General features: G+C 37.9%; 1 protein-coding gene across 6 annotated transcripts in view; it reads left to right on the plus strand.

Annotated features, from left to right (window-relative positions):
- The window catches only part of CTNND2 (catenin delta 2), a 627,538-nt gene that overhangs the window by 545,096 nt on the left and 64,947 nt on the right, over positions 1 to 17,495 (plus strand). For all 6 annotated transcript variants that reach the window (XM_051799301.1, XM_051799302.1, XM_051799306.1 and 3 more), the window contains 2 exons: positions 963 to 1,136; positions 13,851 to 14,001. In XM_051799301.1, coding sequence (XP_051655261.1) covers positions 963 to 1,136; positions 13,851 to 14,001 — 325 coding nt within the window. The remainder of the gene's footprint in view (positions 1 to 962; positions 1,137 to 13,850; positions 14,002 to 17,495) is intronic.

Here is a 17,495-nt window from a genome sequence, read left to right on the forward strand (position 1 = left end):
GTTTGTTCCTAACAGTGGCAGTAGGGCCGTGAATTATTTAAATCCCCTTGTCTGTACAAAGCGCAACAAAATATACAATAAATATGTAGATAGAAATCCCATTTAAAATCATATTGAAAGTACATTCCATATCTTACTTTTGTTTAAAAGGGAAAAAAAAAGTCCATGCATTTTCTGTTAAGATGTGTCATGCTTAGGTTCAAGTGTTGTGTGTTCCACTGAAGAGGTGAATCCTTGTTCTTCTGGAGTAAAGTTTTTCTTCCTGGCAAGACAGGGTTTTGTGCAATAACCTACTTGTTATCCAGGTTTTAATATTGCACATCTTGAATATCAGACTTGGGTTGTTTTCCTGTCAAAACTCTGTGTGTGATGAGAGGAAGAGTCTACCAATTGCTTTGAAGTCTCAGACTGTATTGCTGGCTGGTTGAAAATCTCCTGCACTCACTCTGTGAGAAGCCAGAAGATATTGTACAATTGAGAAAGACTTTTCACACTTGTACCTTCACGAGATGGAGGGCTCATGGCCTCGAATGATTTGGTTTTCCATAGGAGCATTTTGTGTTGTTTTTCCCCTTGTGAGAAGAGAGAGATTGCAGAGAACTAAGCAGGATGCAAAAAGGGAGAATCTCTTCTTCCCATGCAAGTTCTAGATTTGCCTCTTAAGATACGTTCACTGGGCTTCTGTTCCCACCCCAAAAAATAAATGCAGTGAAAAGTGATTTTGTTATGTCTACTAGCTAAAATGTTATGGCTTCTGCCAATGTTATAGCTTATCTATAAGGAATGTTGAGTAGGAAATTTGGTTTCTCTATGAAGTCACATGATGTGCAAAAATTGAGAACAGCTGTTTATTGACAGATGCCTTCACATGTGCAGAAATAGATGTTATAACTTCAGCTGAGGCAATTCTCAAGTATGTTTCACTGTTCCTTACTGACAATCTGATTTGTATTTTCCAACAGTGGGATGGTGTAGGACCTCTCCCAGACTGTGCAGAACCACCCAAAGGAATCCAGATGCTGTGGCACCCTTCAATAGTCAAACCCTACCTCACACTTCTTTCTGAGTGCTCAAATCCAGATACGCTGGAGGGGGCAGCAGGGGCACTACAGAATTTGGCTGCTGGGAGTTGGAAGGTAGGAATATTAACCCAATATGTATTTCTGTTTCAATTCAGAAGCAACCCTACAGATGACAGCAGATTGGTGATATAATGTATCTAAATGCCTCTGGTAGAGGAATAACCTTCTATTTTCACAGAACTATCTGCAGTAAAATTTGAGATATTTTAAGTCTTAGGTAGTTGTTTCATAGCAAATGTCAGCATACAGCAGTGAAGATCACGTTGGTCAAGTCAAGTATGAAAAATTGCCACTGAAAACCAATACCCAAATGAGGAGAAGCAGTTCTTTATGAATCTGGATGACAGAGCCATGAAAAATGAGCCAAAAATGCTACCAGTGGCAATCAAATGAAACCATATTGTTTTGTCACTGCAGAAGCTGGTTGACATTCTGTCTCTTAGGAGAAACCAGGGCACAGCAGAGCAAGATATAAATATTGTGACACCAACACAAATAATCTTTCCATCTACTTTTTTTAAAAGTAAGACAATAAAATACATCAGCAATATGGTTAAATATGTACAATGAGCAAGGAAATGCTCAATCAAGCCACTCTGTTTCAGCTAATCCTACTTTTCAATTATATTCAAAGGATCCATTTTTCTCTCATGTGTTATTTGCAGTAAGAAAATACTTCTAAATTTAGAACAGATGAGTAAAATTCAAGATAACATTGAGCTTGGTTTACTTTTTAGGGCAATTCCTTCATTACTTTCCTGATGGTAAACTGGTTTAATTGGATGAAAGTACTAACTATCTAATCCTGTGGTGTAACTATAATGCATTGATTTAACTCTCAGCAGGAATTTTTCTCATTTACTATGAAAACACTCGTGTATGTGGAAATGCAGTTATCAAAGTTATGTTGCATAAGGTATCCTGTCGGGGTTTAAGCAGTTGGGCATGTGATATGTGAATACCAATGTAATTAGGCATTCATTTTGAAATGTGAATGCTGACACCAAGAAATTGGGTTTTTTTTCCCATGAAGTTCTATGGGAAGTTGGGTTAGCACATTCACTGAATCTTCAGAGGCATGTGATTTTGGATATTTTTAGAATTGTGTTCCACCAAACTTATGTTTTTAACTGTTGCATTCAATGGCATGTGAAATGATTTAACAAAGTATCTGTCCATTGATTTTTGTCCTGTGAAGTGCTATGTAAATACTGTGCCTGAAAATCATTATCCTTTTATTATTCTCATCTTGTAGACCACATCAGATTGTGTAATCCTGGACAGAAACACAATAAATGTCTTCGTCTGGGAATGGGTGTAGCCCTGGTCCAAGTGAGAAAACAATGCACGCATATTTTCCAGGACTTAATAGAAGTGCTAAAACCCAAGTGGTGCCCCTTCTCCCATTTCTAATAAAACTGTATAACTGTCATCCTTTAGTTGGCAGAAGTGTATAGGGAGAGGAAGGAAGGCTCTGCAGAACTCTTTGGCGAGTGGTGGCTTAGAAAAACTGTTTTGAACTTTAATACTGTCTGTGCTGATACCATGGGAAAAGCTCAGTTGTTCTCATATTGCTCTATTTTTCTAAAGATTCACCAATTCTATTACAAGGGATGTGCAGACACAGAATGAATATCCTTAATTTCACATGTCATACTAGCCATTTTTGTGAGGGGAGTAATCCTCTTTGGGGATTACATAAGCACTGATGTTTCCACCTTTTGACCTCTCCTTTCCACTGCTGCAGTCTAGATATAAAATAACTGAAATAAAAGATAGAAAATTATTAAAAGAAGAGGTTATTCCTAAGAGAGATTTTAATTTTTTTAGTTCCTCCAAGAAACTCTAATTGTATAAAGAATGGAAAAAAATTTCTTTTTTTTTTTTTTTACTTGAAATCTTTCAAGAAGAACTTTATGATGGACTGAAAGAGAGAAGAAGAACAAACTGCATGAAAATAAATACTGTTGCAATTAATATTAATAGCAATAGCAGCTGTGGGCTTTTTCTAATTAGCATTATTTTAATGCCAGGAGAATCTGAGACTATTTGAGGCACACAGTGCACCAGATATGCTCACACACTACTGAAGATACAGTCTCTTCTGAAAAAAAATACAGCACAGTTGATATACTTGCATAATTCTTTCCTAGCTGTTTCACCCTTTTGGTTCCTCTGGTACAAAGCTATTTAATCCTCTTGGGTGACCAAGAGGTAACATTTTTAACACAGGCAGTGCTTAACCAATGCTATTACAGAGGGAAAGTGAGCTGATAAAAGGAAGCCTGAATAATTTTTTAAAAATAAAAAGTTGTGTAGGGGATTTAGATATATGTCTGCCACTAGAATTAACAGACAATATGTGTCTAAATCCCTTAGACTACTTTCGAGAATTTTGAACGCAAAAAGAAAGTAGTAGTATGTAGCTTTAAGGATTAGTAGCTCAGAGAGGCTAAAAGTTTTCATTATTTCAGGAAATATAGTTTCTCAGTGATACATACACACGAAATCAACACATGCACATAGTGAAACATAATCTGTAGGACATTTTTAGCACTGCTTCAGTTGCAGGAATTCCTTATAAAGCCAAATACTAACATAAAAGGAAAAATGTCACATACGTATATTTGCATACAATTTTTCTGTGTCAAAATGAAACATTTGGACTAAGACCTTGCTATATGTTACCCATCTGCAAAGTAAAACTTGGGGATTTTTTTAAATGACTAGTAGAATACTTGGTCCATGCAATTATTATTAGAACAAAGAGAATCTATAATGAATCAGAGAAGGAGCATCTTGGTGACAAGCATATTAACAGGTCCAAATGAAAGTTTATCAGTAAAACAGGATACTGATTTTGAGGTATGAGGAAGAATATTTTCAGTGTGAAAATTTAACCAGGCGTAGATCACATCTGTGTATGTTTACTTTACTGTATATTCTGGTTCTGAAGAAGATTGACAGTTTATATACAAAGCAGAACTCATTTTGGAAGGGGCTGTTCCAGATGAGCATGGACATTGGTTCATCTCACTGTTCTGCATCGAAATGTCGTTACACAAGGACGACACTGGTATTGGAATCTGAAGGAGAAGAACCATCTCTGTCATGGAAAATTACATGCGTATGCTTACAGAGATCTCTTCTTTTATTCAGGTTCTTACTTGTTGCATCTATGCAAAATGAAAGTGCTGTTCTGTAATAATATCTATGGAGACAGTCAAATATGTAAGCCTTTGGGGAAGACTGGACAAATTAAAGTTTACCACATCACTGCCAGGGTACCACTTAGTTTAAGGTCTAACTGCTGCCTTGCACAGTGACCTGTGAAACCAGCACCAGGTCACTGCATGTCCGTATCCTGATGGGGTTGAAGGCTGCTAGTAACACACACTCAAAGTACAGTGCCACCTGACAACCTGTGGGTCAGTTTGTCAGCACAGTACCTGCATGCACCTACCACCTTCTGCAAAACTCAGCTGATACTTGAGGTTTCAGAATCACAGAATATTCTGAATTGGAAGGGACCCACAAGGATCATAGAGTCCAACTCTTAAATGACTAACCCAAATGGGGATCAAATCCATGACCTTGGTGATACTAGCATCATCCTCTCATCAACTGAGTTAATCTCAGTCTGTACCTGGGACTCAGTGGTTTTCTGTTTGAGGGAAGTCATTGCTTCCCAAAATATTTATCATATCAAATCATAATCATGGTAATTTCACTGTATCCTAAACATCCTGCAAGGCAGAAGGAGCAACATGTGAAAAGAATGGCTGTTGGTTTTGGCTTTACTTCCTTTCATTGCCACCCTGAGATATTTTCTTCAAAACATAGACTTTTTCTAGTTATACTTAATATGAACTTGCATTTTAAAGCTGCTTAGAAATAGGAAATAAAAATCTTGGGAAAATACATTCCTCATCAGTCTTAGCTGGAGTTTTCCCTAAACAAATAAAGTTTCAGACATTGCCTTTGGAAGCAGTGGAAATTCTTTACTTCCCGTTACGTGGTGACTTTTCATTGGGAGCTCTGTTAGTTATCTTTGCAACTTAATTTGGATTTAACCAAATTTGTGCAAAAATGCACAAATAAAACAAAAAATAGGGGATTTGCTGACTCAGCTATATTCTGAAGACAGCTGCCTGCTTATTAAGAAATCTCTCCCACTACAACCCTTCAAACCAGAAGTTCTTTCTACAACCTCATATCATTATTTATTTCAATACCTTGACAAGAATCATTCTGTAAAAGATGCTATTTTTATATGTAGTCTGGCATCGGTATTTTTCCTCGGATGGTGGGAATAAAAGTTCTTTCTAGTTTTCACCTTGGTCAATAGACTATTAATGCATTAAACCTCCTGAGCATGTAAAAACTTATATGCAAAATGTCCTAGAGTTAACAATGTCAAGAATCCAAGGTTATGTCCCTTCTGAACAAAATTAACCACTCAGGCAGAAAGGAAATATTGGGACATTATTGGGATATTATTATGCCTGTATGTATGTATCTGGCAGCTGAATTTAGGCTGATGTCAGTTTATTTGCCAGAGGCATTACCACAACACTACCATACCTGTTGCTGTGAACTCATAGAATCATGAAAGAACTGAGGTTGGCAGGGACCTCTGGAGGTGACCTGATCCAACCCCCTCCTTAAGCGAGGCCACCTAGACCCAGTTGCTTAGGACCATGTCCGGATGGTTTTCTCAATGTCTCGAAGAGGGGAGACTCCACAACCTCCACTGGCAACCTGTGCCAGTGCTCAGTCACCCTCACAGTGAAAAGCAATTCCTGCTGTTCTGCAGAACTCCGTGTTTCAGTCATTGCCCATTGCCTCTGTCCTACAATATTATCTTTTCTATTACATGCAGTTGATAACAGTGTTGTCACCACAGGTAGAATTTCCTTAGTTTTGTGAAACCCTTAAAAATGATTTCTTCATTCTTGTGATCCTGTTTTGTTTTAAAATACTATAATAACTTCTATAGGTAATACCTATCTTTTAAAACCAGGAAACAAGATCTACTGTGTTTCTACTGACAACATCATGGGTTACGTTAGAACAGGTAGCACACCTGCTCCAGGCCTTGGTTAGTCCCATCTGTGCACCCAACCTTCTGTCTCAGTTACTTTTTCCTGAGCTCCAGCCAGAGCTCTCTGTTCAGCCAGGCTGGTGGTCTTCCCCACTGGATCATCTTTCAATGCTTGGGGATTACTTGTTCCTGTGTTTTTAAGACTTTCTTCTTGAAGAATGTCCAACCTTCCTGGACTTCTTTGCCCTTCAGAGCTGTCTCCCAAGGGACTCTGTGAACCAATCTCCTAAACAGCCCTAAGTTTTGCCTCTGAAAGTCCAAGGAAGCAGTTCTACTGATCCTCCTCCTTACCTGTCCTTTGACTCTGTAACATGAGGAGCAAGTGCTGTTCTGTTTAAGTCGATGTCAGTCTCCTGAGACTATAGCATTCCTTGGCTAATTCTTTCTAGCTCCTTTCCTTTCAGTTCCATTTTTGATCATACTCAGCAGGGAATAAGAAGGCTCTCTAGTTAGACAACTCCATGTCCTCGCCTTTGATCCCCAATATACAGGTACAATACCCATGTGAATGGGGTTTATGGGTCATTGGCCTGATCTCTTGAGATAGCTAGATGCTGTCTCAGTCTTTGTTCCTTAGACAAGCAACTGCATTGATTTTGTTAATTCTGACCTAGAGAAATTTGACTCTCATGGGAGCAAGAGCTCCATTAAGTAAATTATTAGATAAGGAAACTGAAAGCATAAAAGGGACTAATTTAGACACAAGGTCAGTGCAACTGCTTCAAAGAGTAGTATGAGAAGAGTTTCAAGCTCCTTACCATCCAGACACTTGCAGATAATGAGTAATTATTTTCTAAAGCAAACATCTAGGTTATCAGTCGTCTCTTATCAGGCAAGGACATATTTTGGGTTCCTTGCCAGACTTTTCTGCTTACTCCAATTACTTACAAATTAACCTTTTGGAGTTTCATCAGGCTGTTCCAGGAGAAAGTTTTTTGGATTACAGTGAAAAGGCTTGCTTTTGTTTTCTCCAAAATAGTAGTATTATGAATCTTTATGTGATAGGATGGAGAAGACCACTTATAACACATCACATAATCAACAAAGGCAGACTTTTTAAATAACCAATGCTTTATTCTGTCAGGAATTCTTACCTGGGTAGAAACCCCCCATAGATGAGGCAGCATCAGTTAATACAGGGAAATGTATTGGCTCTGTAGGAAGGAAGACAAGATTGAAGGGACAGGACAATACTGAAGAAGCAAGACCTGCTGCTGCAAATACTTGTATCACAGACATCATGAGGAAATCAACATGGACATCAGTACATGGAATGGGAGTACAGTAGTTTATGGTGACATCATGTTCAGCATAGTCCCTTATTATAAGCAGCTTGCTTCACATGAGATGTGTCACTTTTGTCTTAAAGTGTTTCCTTTTTAATTATATTAGTTACAATGTTTGGAATACTAATTTTAGTGGTTCTCAGACCATTTTGAATACACAGTACATACTTGTACTGTGGAAACAAGAATGGTGAGGTGCAAGGGCAATTCCTTCTCAACTTCACCTTCCTGTTAAGATAACTTCTGTTAACACTGTTTTATTTTTCTCTAGTTTATTTATTTAACTGTATATCTTTACCTCCTGTATTTTTACCTTTCCGTTTAAGAGAAGAGTAACAAGTTAATGCTTTTCTCTTGTCCCAACACTAAGATGTAAAGAACTTAGTGGTGGCCTACCAGGTGGAATAATTTCTGAGAACAAAGCACTGCAGTCAGGGAACAGAAAGTCCCTGGGAACTCTTTCTGCTCTCTTCAGAAATTGCAGAAAGATAATCAAGATTTCAGAGCCTTCCTCTGTCAGGTAGTATGACTTCTTAGGGATCCTGTAATTTTCCAAGTAGAATATAAAAATATTTTCTTTTTTTCCTGATACATATATTACATTGAGTCTGATCATACAGAGAGGAATAATAATCTTTGATTTTCATTGATCTTTGGTTATTAAACATAGTTCTGTTTCATGGTCTATTGTTTCACTACTCTTAGCAGATAGACCCTTTCTAAGGCTTTCCTAACAGACCTTTCCTGATTCTCTTGTTAATTCAGTTGCTTTGTCATGCTTGCTGCCCTGATTTAACTTTCATGTTGTCGTTTATGTCTCTAATATTCAATATCTCAATAGTCTTTGGGTCACAGTGCTGAACTATACCAATACAGTGCAAATTCTAGTTAAAACTGAAGTGTGTGATGAAATATTCTGGAGACACTTCAGTAACACTGATGTCAATGGCAGGAAAGTGAATCCATTTAAAATACCAAGTATACAGTCTTGATATTCCTTAGGTTCTTTGCGGGGCTTTATTATGGTACTTTTTTTTTCTTTTTCATTTTGTGCTGGAAATCTTTTCATTGTTTCCTTTAGTCTCCTGTGTTGATGCTTCATAGAGGAACAAAGAAAACCATAAGAAACACTAAGTCACATGAAAAGGGGAGATTTCCTTGACTATTAATGATTTATTTGTCTGTCAGTGCCCCAGGTAAGCCGAGACCCTTGTGCCCGACCAGTTTGTCAGCATCTCATTATGGGAACCCTTCACTGAACAATCCCACTGGAGTGGAGAGTGATTTGACTGCTCTTTTTAGGGCAGCGTAAGGGAGACCCCTCAGTGGCTCTCCCCACTTTATTTGAATGTGTCACCCGCTGCCAGCAACTGCTGATGCCTGTAAAGGGCTCACTCTAGCAGTTTATGGAATAAGACTCTTTATTGACACAAATTGTGTCAGTTTAAGATTCGAAGATTGCCAGTGCAATTACCTGACTGCAAAAACGTATTTAAAGCAATATACAAACAAGCTCTAATCCCAATAGCAACATTCAGCATGTGTAGACTATGATTCTTACCCAATAGGTGTCCCTACAGGAGGAGAAGACAGGTTCAGACTGTTGACTGATCCCAGCACTTACAATGGAGTCTTCCCTGATTTTCCCCCCATTCTCAACTTACTTTTATACTATTTTTTTCTGTTTAAGTGGAGCTTGAGTGACTTTAGTCATAAATACTTTTGTTTCTAGTTGGTTTAAAATCCTTTTACTTCTAAAGATACAACCAAAAAAATACAGAGCGCATGCCCAGTGGGGTGTGGTCGTACCTTGGAGGCAGGTAACTTTGAGATGGAGGTGTGCATTAATATGACTATTAGGCTTTAATGAACCAAATTCATCTGAAGAGAGAGATTTCGCCAAAGTTTTTCGCTCGGCAGCAGGACACCTTCTTTTATCTCCCTAGGTTACAGGTGCTATGTGGTCTTATCAACTGCAAAGTACTGCTATGTTCCCTTCCCTGCAGGGATTTCCATGGAGGGAGGCTGCAGCATCTCCACTCCACCCTCCATTCCATCCCCCTTAACAGGTGTGGATTTTTGTATGGGGAGTATCATGGAGCACATTGACCGCATTCCGTCCAGAGAGTAACAGATGCATTTTACCCTGTGATTTCTGTACCATTGTAACTTCTGTTAGGCTGTGAATACAGCTTCTTAGTTTCCCCTAATTTTTACCCCCAGCCATCTTCCCACACGCTAAAAGGAGTTAATTGACTAAAAGCTTTTCAGTTCTTCTGAAAAATGTAAGTAAGTCTTATCTAGATTAATTAGTCTTTTGTTGAGTTTTAGCCTAATGTAATCTTAATCCCTAGGGGCATTCAGCTTTGGAAAGGGTCCTTTATAATAATAACTGACAAACAAAAAAATAATTTTCAGGTTTACTGTATTTTTCTACTTAATTACTGTGACAAAAATAAAAAGGGAAGTACTAATGAAAATGGACATAGAGCTCCACTACATACCTTCAGAGTGATATATGGTAGTTATGCCCCCCAAATTCAATTATCAGGAAAGCATATTCATGCACAGATTGTGGCTCCTTTGCTTGTCTCTGATAATTTAGACTCAATAATACCCTTAGCAACAATAATGATTTTATTTTATTTTCTGGCTCCTTGTTCCCTCTAATGTGTTTGCAGTTCCCACAGGAGTGCTTTCATTTTACAAACTGAACAGTTATTTGATCATTGACACTGCCACTGATTTGTGGAGTAACAGGATGACTAAGTATATTGGCAGAGTGCCTCATTTACTTAATGATAGGCAACAAACACTTTGTCTCTTTTCTTTTTTTATGATTTTTCATCTCTTTGCTTTTATACTTCACTGAGCTCCTATTAGCAATTGACCTACAATGTGGAAATGCAGGCGCGTTCCATGATGGCTTTAGGCAAACGAAAAGATCATCAGTATACTCCAGAGCGAATCAATTTTTCCATTCTCTGCAAGAATAAAATAGCCATTTTGAGGCATCTCAAATTGAGCTTTCCTGAAATCCACACAGCGCAGCGTAATTGCTTGCAGAGACTTGTCCTAATTGGCAGTTTAAGGAAAGAGAACCAGACAGTTCTTACCACTTTCCACATGGAAAGTTCTCCAGAGACTGTTGAAACAATTAATAGACTTTTCTGTCTTTCTGCCTAAGGTTCATGACTTGAAACAGCAGAAGAAATGATAGCAAATCACACACTGAGGAGTCTGTGAGCTTTTCCCAAAGCAGATGACATCCTCTGGAAAAAGACAGCTTGGGAGGGAGAGGAATGCCCAGGGGAGAGGAGAGGTTTCATACATGCTTTTCTGTAGTTCTCCCATTGTTTTATGTGTATGTGTGCATATGTGCATCTATAAAACATTATATCTGAATTTTTCCCCCGTGAAAACTTTGGAGCTGTATTTTTTACTGTTGTGATCAAATTAATTGGTTTATTACAGATCTTGAAGGCTTGCATGTCATTTATTCAGTAAGGAGGTTTATACTTCCTCTTTTTTTCATATTGAGTTATTTCAGTGATCCTCCTGTAACGTCTCCTTCTCTCCCAAGGGTTAAAAGAAAAAGATTTCTTAATTTGTTGCTTTTAAACTTTTGCTTTGGAATGGATGATGAAAATACTACATCCCAAGGAGTCTGTTGTAAACCTGGTTTCATGAAACAAGTGCTTGTGTTTTCCCTTGGTAGCTAAAAAGAAAAATCAAGGGAAAACTGTTTACTGAGGTTTTAGTATGAAGGTTTTTAAAATATAGTGAATAATCTAAAGGATCATTTTAGATTCTCTCTGGTATTGAATAGACACAAATAAGCTTTTTTTTCTCAAAACAAACACCCCCACTGATTCCCCACATAGTCCATTTTGAAGATGCTACATCTGTGATGTATTTCTGCAATGAATGACAGCATCTTTCAGAATATTGTCTGATAGCTTGAACTCTCACCTCAACCAGACTCACTCTTTTCTCAAAATATTCTGACTGACACCATGAACTCTTACTCTGACAGTCACCCCGTAATCACAGCAGACACAGCAGAGGCCTCCCCAGGGAGAGATGTACAAAATACAGCATTTTGTAAGTGGAAAGAGCTATTTCTCACTTCCCAGCTGCACCTGAGAATGTGTTTAACTGGCAGGTAAATACATATTTATTAAAACAGGAAGGTTAGAAATATTCATTTGGTGTTTTCATAGCATCCTTTATATTTAATGTCCCATTAGATTCGAAGTGTAGGAAAGAATTTTTCAGCAAACACTTTCTGTTAAACTCATTGATCCTTAAGATGTGTTTTAGTTTTTTATCTGATGATATACACTGGTTCTAGAGAAGAGACTGGAGGAATGACCCTGGAATAAGATCAACCAAGAGTCTTGCTACCACTTCTCTCACCTAAGAGCTGTTTGCTTTGCTGCAGAAAATGACAGCACGTTTAAGTTTTAGACACATTATTGTACTCGGTGATGCTGAGAACCCGTTGTCTAACTTACCTGACTGGAAAGCTTATCATAACCATTATCACTTTCATCTACAGCAAAGTCCAACTGGCTTTTGTTATGCACAGTTACTACAGAGAAGAATTAATAAAACAATATCCTTAAATGCTGGTTTCTTTTCCTTTTCCCCAATTTCCCCTGAATTATATCACCTAGAATGAATTTGCACTCCAGATATTGCAGTATTGCAGTTCTTGTCTATCTCCATATCTACTGTTCTTATCATACATATATATTCCAGGTTTTGCTATTCAGGGCACCTATCTATAATATAAACCGATGCTAGCTTTTTAAAGTGAGCACAACTGTGGTAAGTAGAGCCCATATGCAGGGGTTAAGCATGGTCTGCTGACAGAGGATGTGCTTACCTTTTTTAATGCTTTGTTCCATGAAATTTGTTTTTACTCTGTCTGGTTATGAAGTAACACTATTGCAACGTAATTATTCTTATGGTGTGATTTAACTGTTCCTTAAGGAAGGTTTGTCAAAAGAGAAGGGTCATTGTGATCTGAAAATCCTAAGGCTTATTATCCTAGTTTCTGAAATATTTGAAATACTTCAAAAGTTAAGGCCTTCCAGAATTTGTCTTCACCTTCCAGGTACAATGGCAAGATAAGTGTCCATGCCATGGCACTGAAAGGAACGAGATGCTCTGCTTCAGTGATTTCCTTTCAACTGTCAGTACAAGCAGCATGAATGTGAACTTTGTGAAAATTCCAGAGAAGAGTTCATGAAGTGGGAGGGAATATGTGCCTAGTGATGGCTTGTTTTGAAGTGGGCTATGCTGAGGAGATCTGCACATCCTGCAGGTGTCCAAACATCTTAAATTTGGCAATACCCATAGATTTCAAAACCACATGGTTTTGGTCTTGTTTAATTTTTTTGCAACTACTGGAGCTAACAGCAGAATGGAAGAGGGGGAAGTATAGCTAATCTTTCATCCCTTTGGGTGCCAAGAACCCCAAGTTGTGCAGCACTGGATGGACCGCCTAGTCACAGCACACTGCACAGATCCCTTGTTGACTGGCATGATGATCTTTAGAGCTCCTAGAGGATCTCTTAGAAGTAAACAACTCTATTCATCATTTCTATTGTTAGATAAAAAGGATGTTTACATGAGAACATTCTGCTCTCTTTGATATAAGGACAAGGCCATGTCAGTGGTGTCGTGACCAACTGTCACGTGGGAGATGCTTAGGGGCTTCTTTGATAGAATCAGCCACTGGATTTATCCTGCAGCCACATGATACAGCAGCTAGGCACAGCACAGGCCTGCACCACCCTCAGGTCAGCTCTTGAGGGAATCTACCACCTCAATGTACAATAGTATTCCAGTTAGGATCACTACAGGTGCCAAAACCGCATATATTGTTGTCCTCATTTTTCCTTCAGAACTAATTGACAATCACAAGAGAAATAATGACAGCATTTTCATGTTTGTAGACTGAATAATTCTTGTGGTAATAACAAAGAAATACTCAGACCTCTTGAATATGCTTTGTAATATACATCTTCTAATATAAATTTTGTTGGTTTAGCAGTAAACAAGCATCATTAGATGTTGCATATGAAATACTGATGCAAAGTAAGTCATCTGCAGACTTGGGCTGTAAAAATGTAACCAGGTGTGCTGGGAGTAAAGTCAATTCATCATTTAATTTCTCTGTCACCATAAAAAATTAGCACAGATTGCCAAATCAAGTGGTTGCCTAGCATCATAAATGCAATTATTTCCCCTCTTTTGAGTTTTGCATCCAAATGCTTCTATAACCCCTTACTCTGTTATAACCTCAGATGCCTTGCTTTCTCTAGTGGATTTCTCAGTTTCCTCACACTCTCCCATGTGTCTTTGCAGTGGTCAGTGTACATCCGTGCTGCTGTCCGCAAAGAAAAAGGATTGCCAATATTGGTGGAACTGCTTCGAATAGACAATGACCGGGTGGTATGTGCAGTTGCTACAGCTTTACGAAACATGGCCTTAGATGTCAGAAATAAAGAGTTAATAGGTATGTTCTTTCCAAAAAAATCTACATGTTCTGTGGGCTTGGGGTGTTTTTTCCAGTTTTCAGCAGAATGAGGACAATGAAAACTCTTCTTCTCACATTTCTAGAACAATTTACTTAATTCTTTCTCTAGTGTGTCATATTCAGATTTTTTTGTGACAGTGTGCTGGTATATTGGAAGGAATTGTTAAATTAATTAAACATCATGCAATGTTTCTTGATCTCTCATGCTCTAATCTCTGTAAGAAAAGCAATGGCTTTGTTCTGCTTTAGTGCTTCATTCCTAGGCTGGCAGTAGCAGGATCTAAGCACTCCTGGTCCTCAGATTACCTACTGCAAGCAACTTTGGGGTCATGAAGTGACAAATCATAAAAATCTTAAGATAGTTACAGGAATTTATGGGGCAGATTAGTAGCTCCAGCAAGAGAGCTGGGAGATTCTTAATTCACAAACATATACAAGTAAGGAAAAGGACAATAATTTATGTAAAGCATTATTGCCCCTGAATTTTGATTGTATGGTAAGCACATGTCTTGGGGGTTTGGACTTTTTTAATTTTGTGTAGGTTTTTGGTGGGGTGTTTTCACCTGAAATTCATCCAAACGCTGTGGATCATTAAACTTTTATTTTTATGTTCTGTCTTTAAAAAATAATCACTTCCTTGATCTTGAACTATTTCAACGATCATGACAAAATTATTTCTACTTCTGTACTTTAAAAGCATATTTTGTATTCATTTTTGCTAACTTGTTCATTTGTTATCATTACAGCATACTTCTCCTTCTCTGATTTTAATTCCAGAATTCCACAAATAGATACTTTGTTCATAATGTTTGTTATTTTTATCCAGTGCTATCTTAGGGTTAATGCTTCATTGCAACAGTGCTCTGCAAGTTGTTAAAACAAGGCAATCACAGCTCTCATATGTTGTACTAATGTTCCCAAGTCTGCAAATTTTTTTTAGGAAAGTAAGACTATACATGTGAAATTGACTGTCTTATCTGATATGCCATTCAAAATACTGGTTAAATTATGGATAATAAGTTTGCACAACCTCAAAATTTTAATATTTTGTTAAATTCTTGAAGAACATGTGATAAAAGCAAAGATTAATTAAAAAAAAAGGTGGGAAAAGTCTGTTGAAAATAATTACCTAATAAATGTATGTAACCATCTAGTAATAACTGTACAGTGCTGCTCAGTTTGACGTTATTTGTAGAGTTATTTTGAGGAACTGCAATACAAATTTGCTACAGTTTAGAAACCGTCCAAACATGCCAGTATGACAGGGGAATTATGACTATAATTCTTGTACCATTTCAGCTGTGATCTTTGTATGTTCATTTCTTTGGCTTTCATCATTGAACTTCAAAGAAACTAATAACAGTCATTACTGCTCTTGTCCTCGAGTATTTTTTAGCAAATAGGGCCTATCTTAAGACTGATTTTCAGAAATGCTGGAACATCACATTGGTCAAGGATTTCAACTCATGTTGTAGGCCATCCATTTTTGTGATATTGCAGTTCCACATATTGCAGGATGCCTTAGCTGTTGTTATGGAAAGGAAGATTCAAAAGGGGCTTGCTTTATCAGGTTAGTTGCTCAAGCATCTTTCTGCCTAAGCAGAATTGACATGGTATTTGTCTTTTCTCTTTGCGACTTTTATTTGTGCATCATATTCTTGTGGTGACAAACTCTATCTCACAAGCTGTAATTTCCCCCTAAGATAACCTTTTTTTAAAGGTGAATTTTCCAACTGTATATATTGTAAAATTACATAGGTAGAATTGAGTTGGTTGAGATTTTTAATGCCTATATAAAGCTTTCTTTTCAGTGGTGCTGTCATTCATTCCCAGCTGACAATTTTTTACTGAAATGTGCCAGAGAATGATATATTTTATTCTGCTGCTGCCAAATAGACCATAAATCAGTGTTGAGGCACCTGGAAAATATATCAGAGAGTTTGCTAAAATCGAGACTCACCTATACTAAACTACAAAACAAACAAAAAGACACCTTTTTCAAATGGCCAGAAGTTTCATACTAGACTTCACTGAATTGACCAATCTGCTTTGTTTTCCACACAGATCGATCAACTGTGTTGTTATATTGCTAAAATTGGAGCCAGGCTTCTCTATAAATGATCTGAGCCATCCCCATAGTAGCATTTCCTTTATTTATAGTGAGGTCTTCTTTCTGGGTTTCATTTCAGGCATGCTCCATGTCTTTAAAAGGACCCTTTTTTTTTTCCTTTTTTATAACTTGTGCATTATGCCATGTGTCCTTTGACCAAGACAGTAGACATATTCATCTTTTTTCATCCCAAAATTAAACTTCACTCAGACAAAAACATGGTAAACCTGACTTACCTAGTACTGTCGCTAGGTAGTTCAGCACCCAGTTTTCCCTCCTTGGGCATACTGCCCAGGTTCCTGGTCATGGTCAGACCAGCTGCTCCTCATAGGACTTACCCTCCAGACCCTTCCTCAGCTTTGTTGCCCTTCTCTGGACTTGCTCCGGCACCTCAACATCCTTCTTGAATTGAGGGGCCCAGAATTGGACAGAGCACTCAAGGTGTGGCCTCACCAGCACTGAGTACAGGGGCAGAATCACTGCCCTGGTCCTGCTGGCCACACTATTCCTGATACAGACTAGGATGCCATTGGCTTTTTTGGCCACCTGGGCACACTGCTGGCTCCTATGTACAAAATAGGACTTGTCCTCTTGAAGTAAAATTTGGAACTTGTATTAGTATTGCATTTCATACTGTTTAATGATAAGTCCATAGGGTGCAGCTGTAGTGAATGCAAAGCTGGAGTTGTAAAACTTCAATGCACAGTTTTGTGCTTCAAGTCTTTCTGTCAGTTTTCTTTTATCCTGACAGTGGTTTCTAATGCTGTTCTGTGTCAATGTTAAGAGAAGTATTGTACAAGTAATTGAAAAGTGCCATTCTTTCTCTTGGCCTGTATTTTTGTGGTTTTTTTTTTTTTTTTAGACATTAGCAGCATTTTAATCACTCACTCTTGAATAAAGGACAGTTCCACCTGAAGGTTTTTGTTGACTTCTTGTACTGTGTAGAAAACAAGTCCCTATGTATCTCTGCCTTTAAAATGTGTAGGGAATCCAGGTGTCTCTTCAGGGGTCTAGATTCTAGGGATTTTGATGGGATAAGTTGAACTGTTGTAATACTTAAGACATCTTTATTGTGACTATTGGTGTAAAAGCTTGATTCAGTAAAGTTAGTAAAAGCTTGATTCAGCTTGATAAGTAAAGTTAGTGGTACAATTTCGTCTGCCTTCACAAATTTTTGAATGAGGTCCTGAAACAGAACCTTTAGCAGGGGTCATTTTTAAATAATTGTTCCTGAGCTGGAGGCTACAAGTGTCAGTACTGAAGGATACTCCATTCACTACTCATCTGTCTGTAATAGAGTTATAAGATATACACAAAATTCAAGGATAGCGTATCAATTAAATTGTTACTTAATATGTGCTAG

This window comes from Manacus candei, unplaced genomic scaffold, assembly GCF_025592945.1.
Source record: "Manacus candei isolate 608988 ecotype Guabito, Panama unplaced genomic scaffold, ASM2559294v1 h1tg000049l, whole genome shotgun sequence".
NCBI classification, from domain to species: Eukaryota; Metazoa; Chordata; class Aves; order Passeriformes; family Pipridae; genus Manacus; species Manacus candei.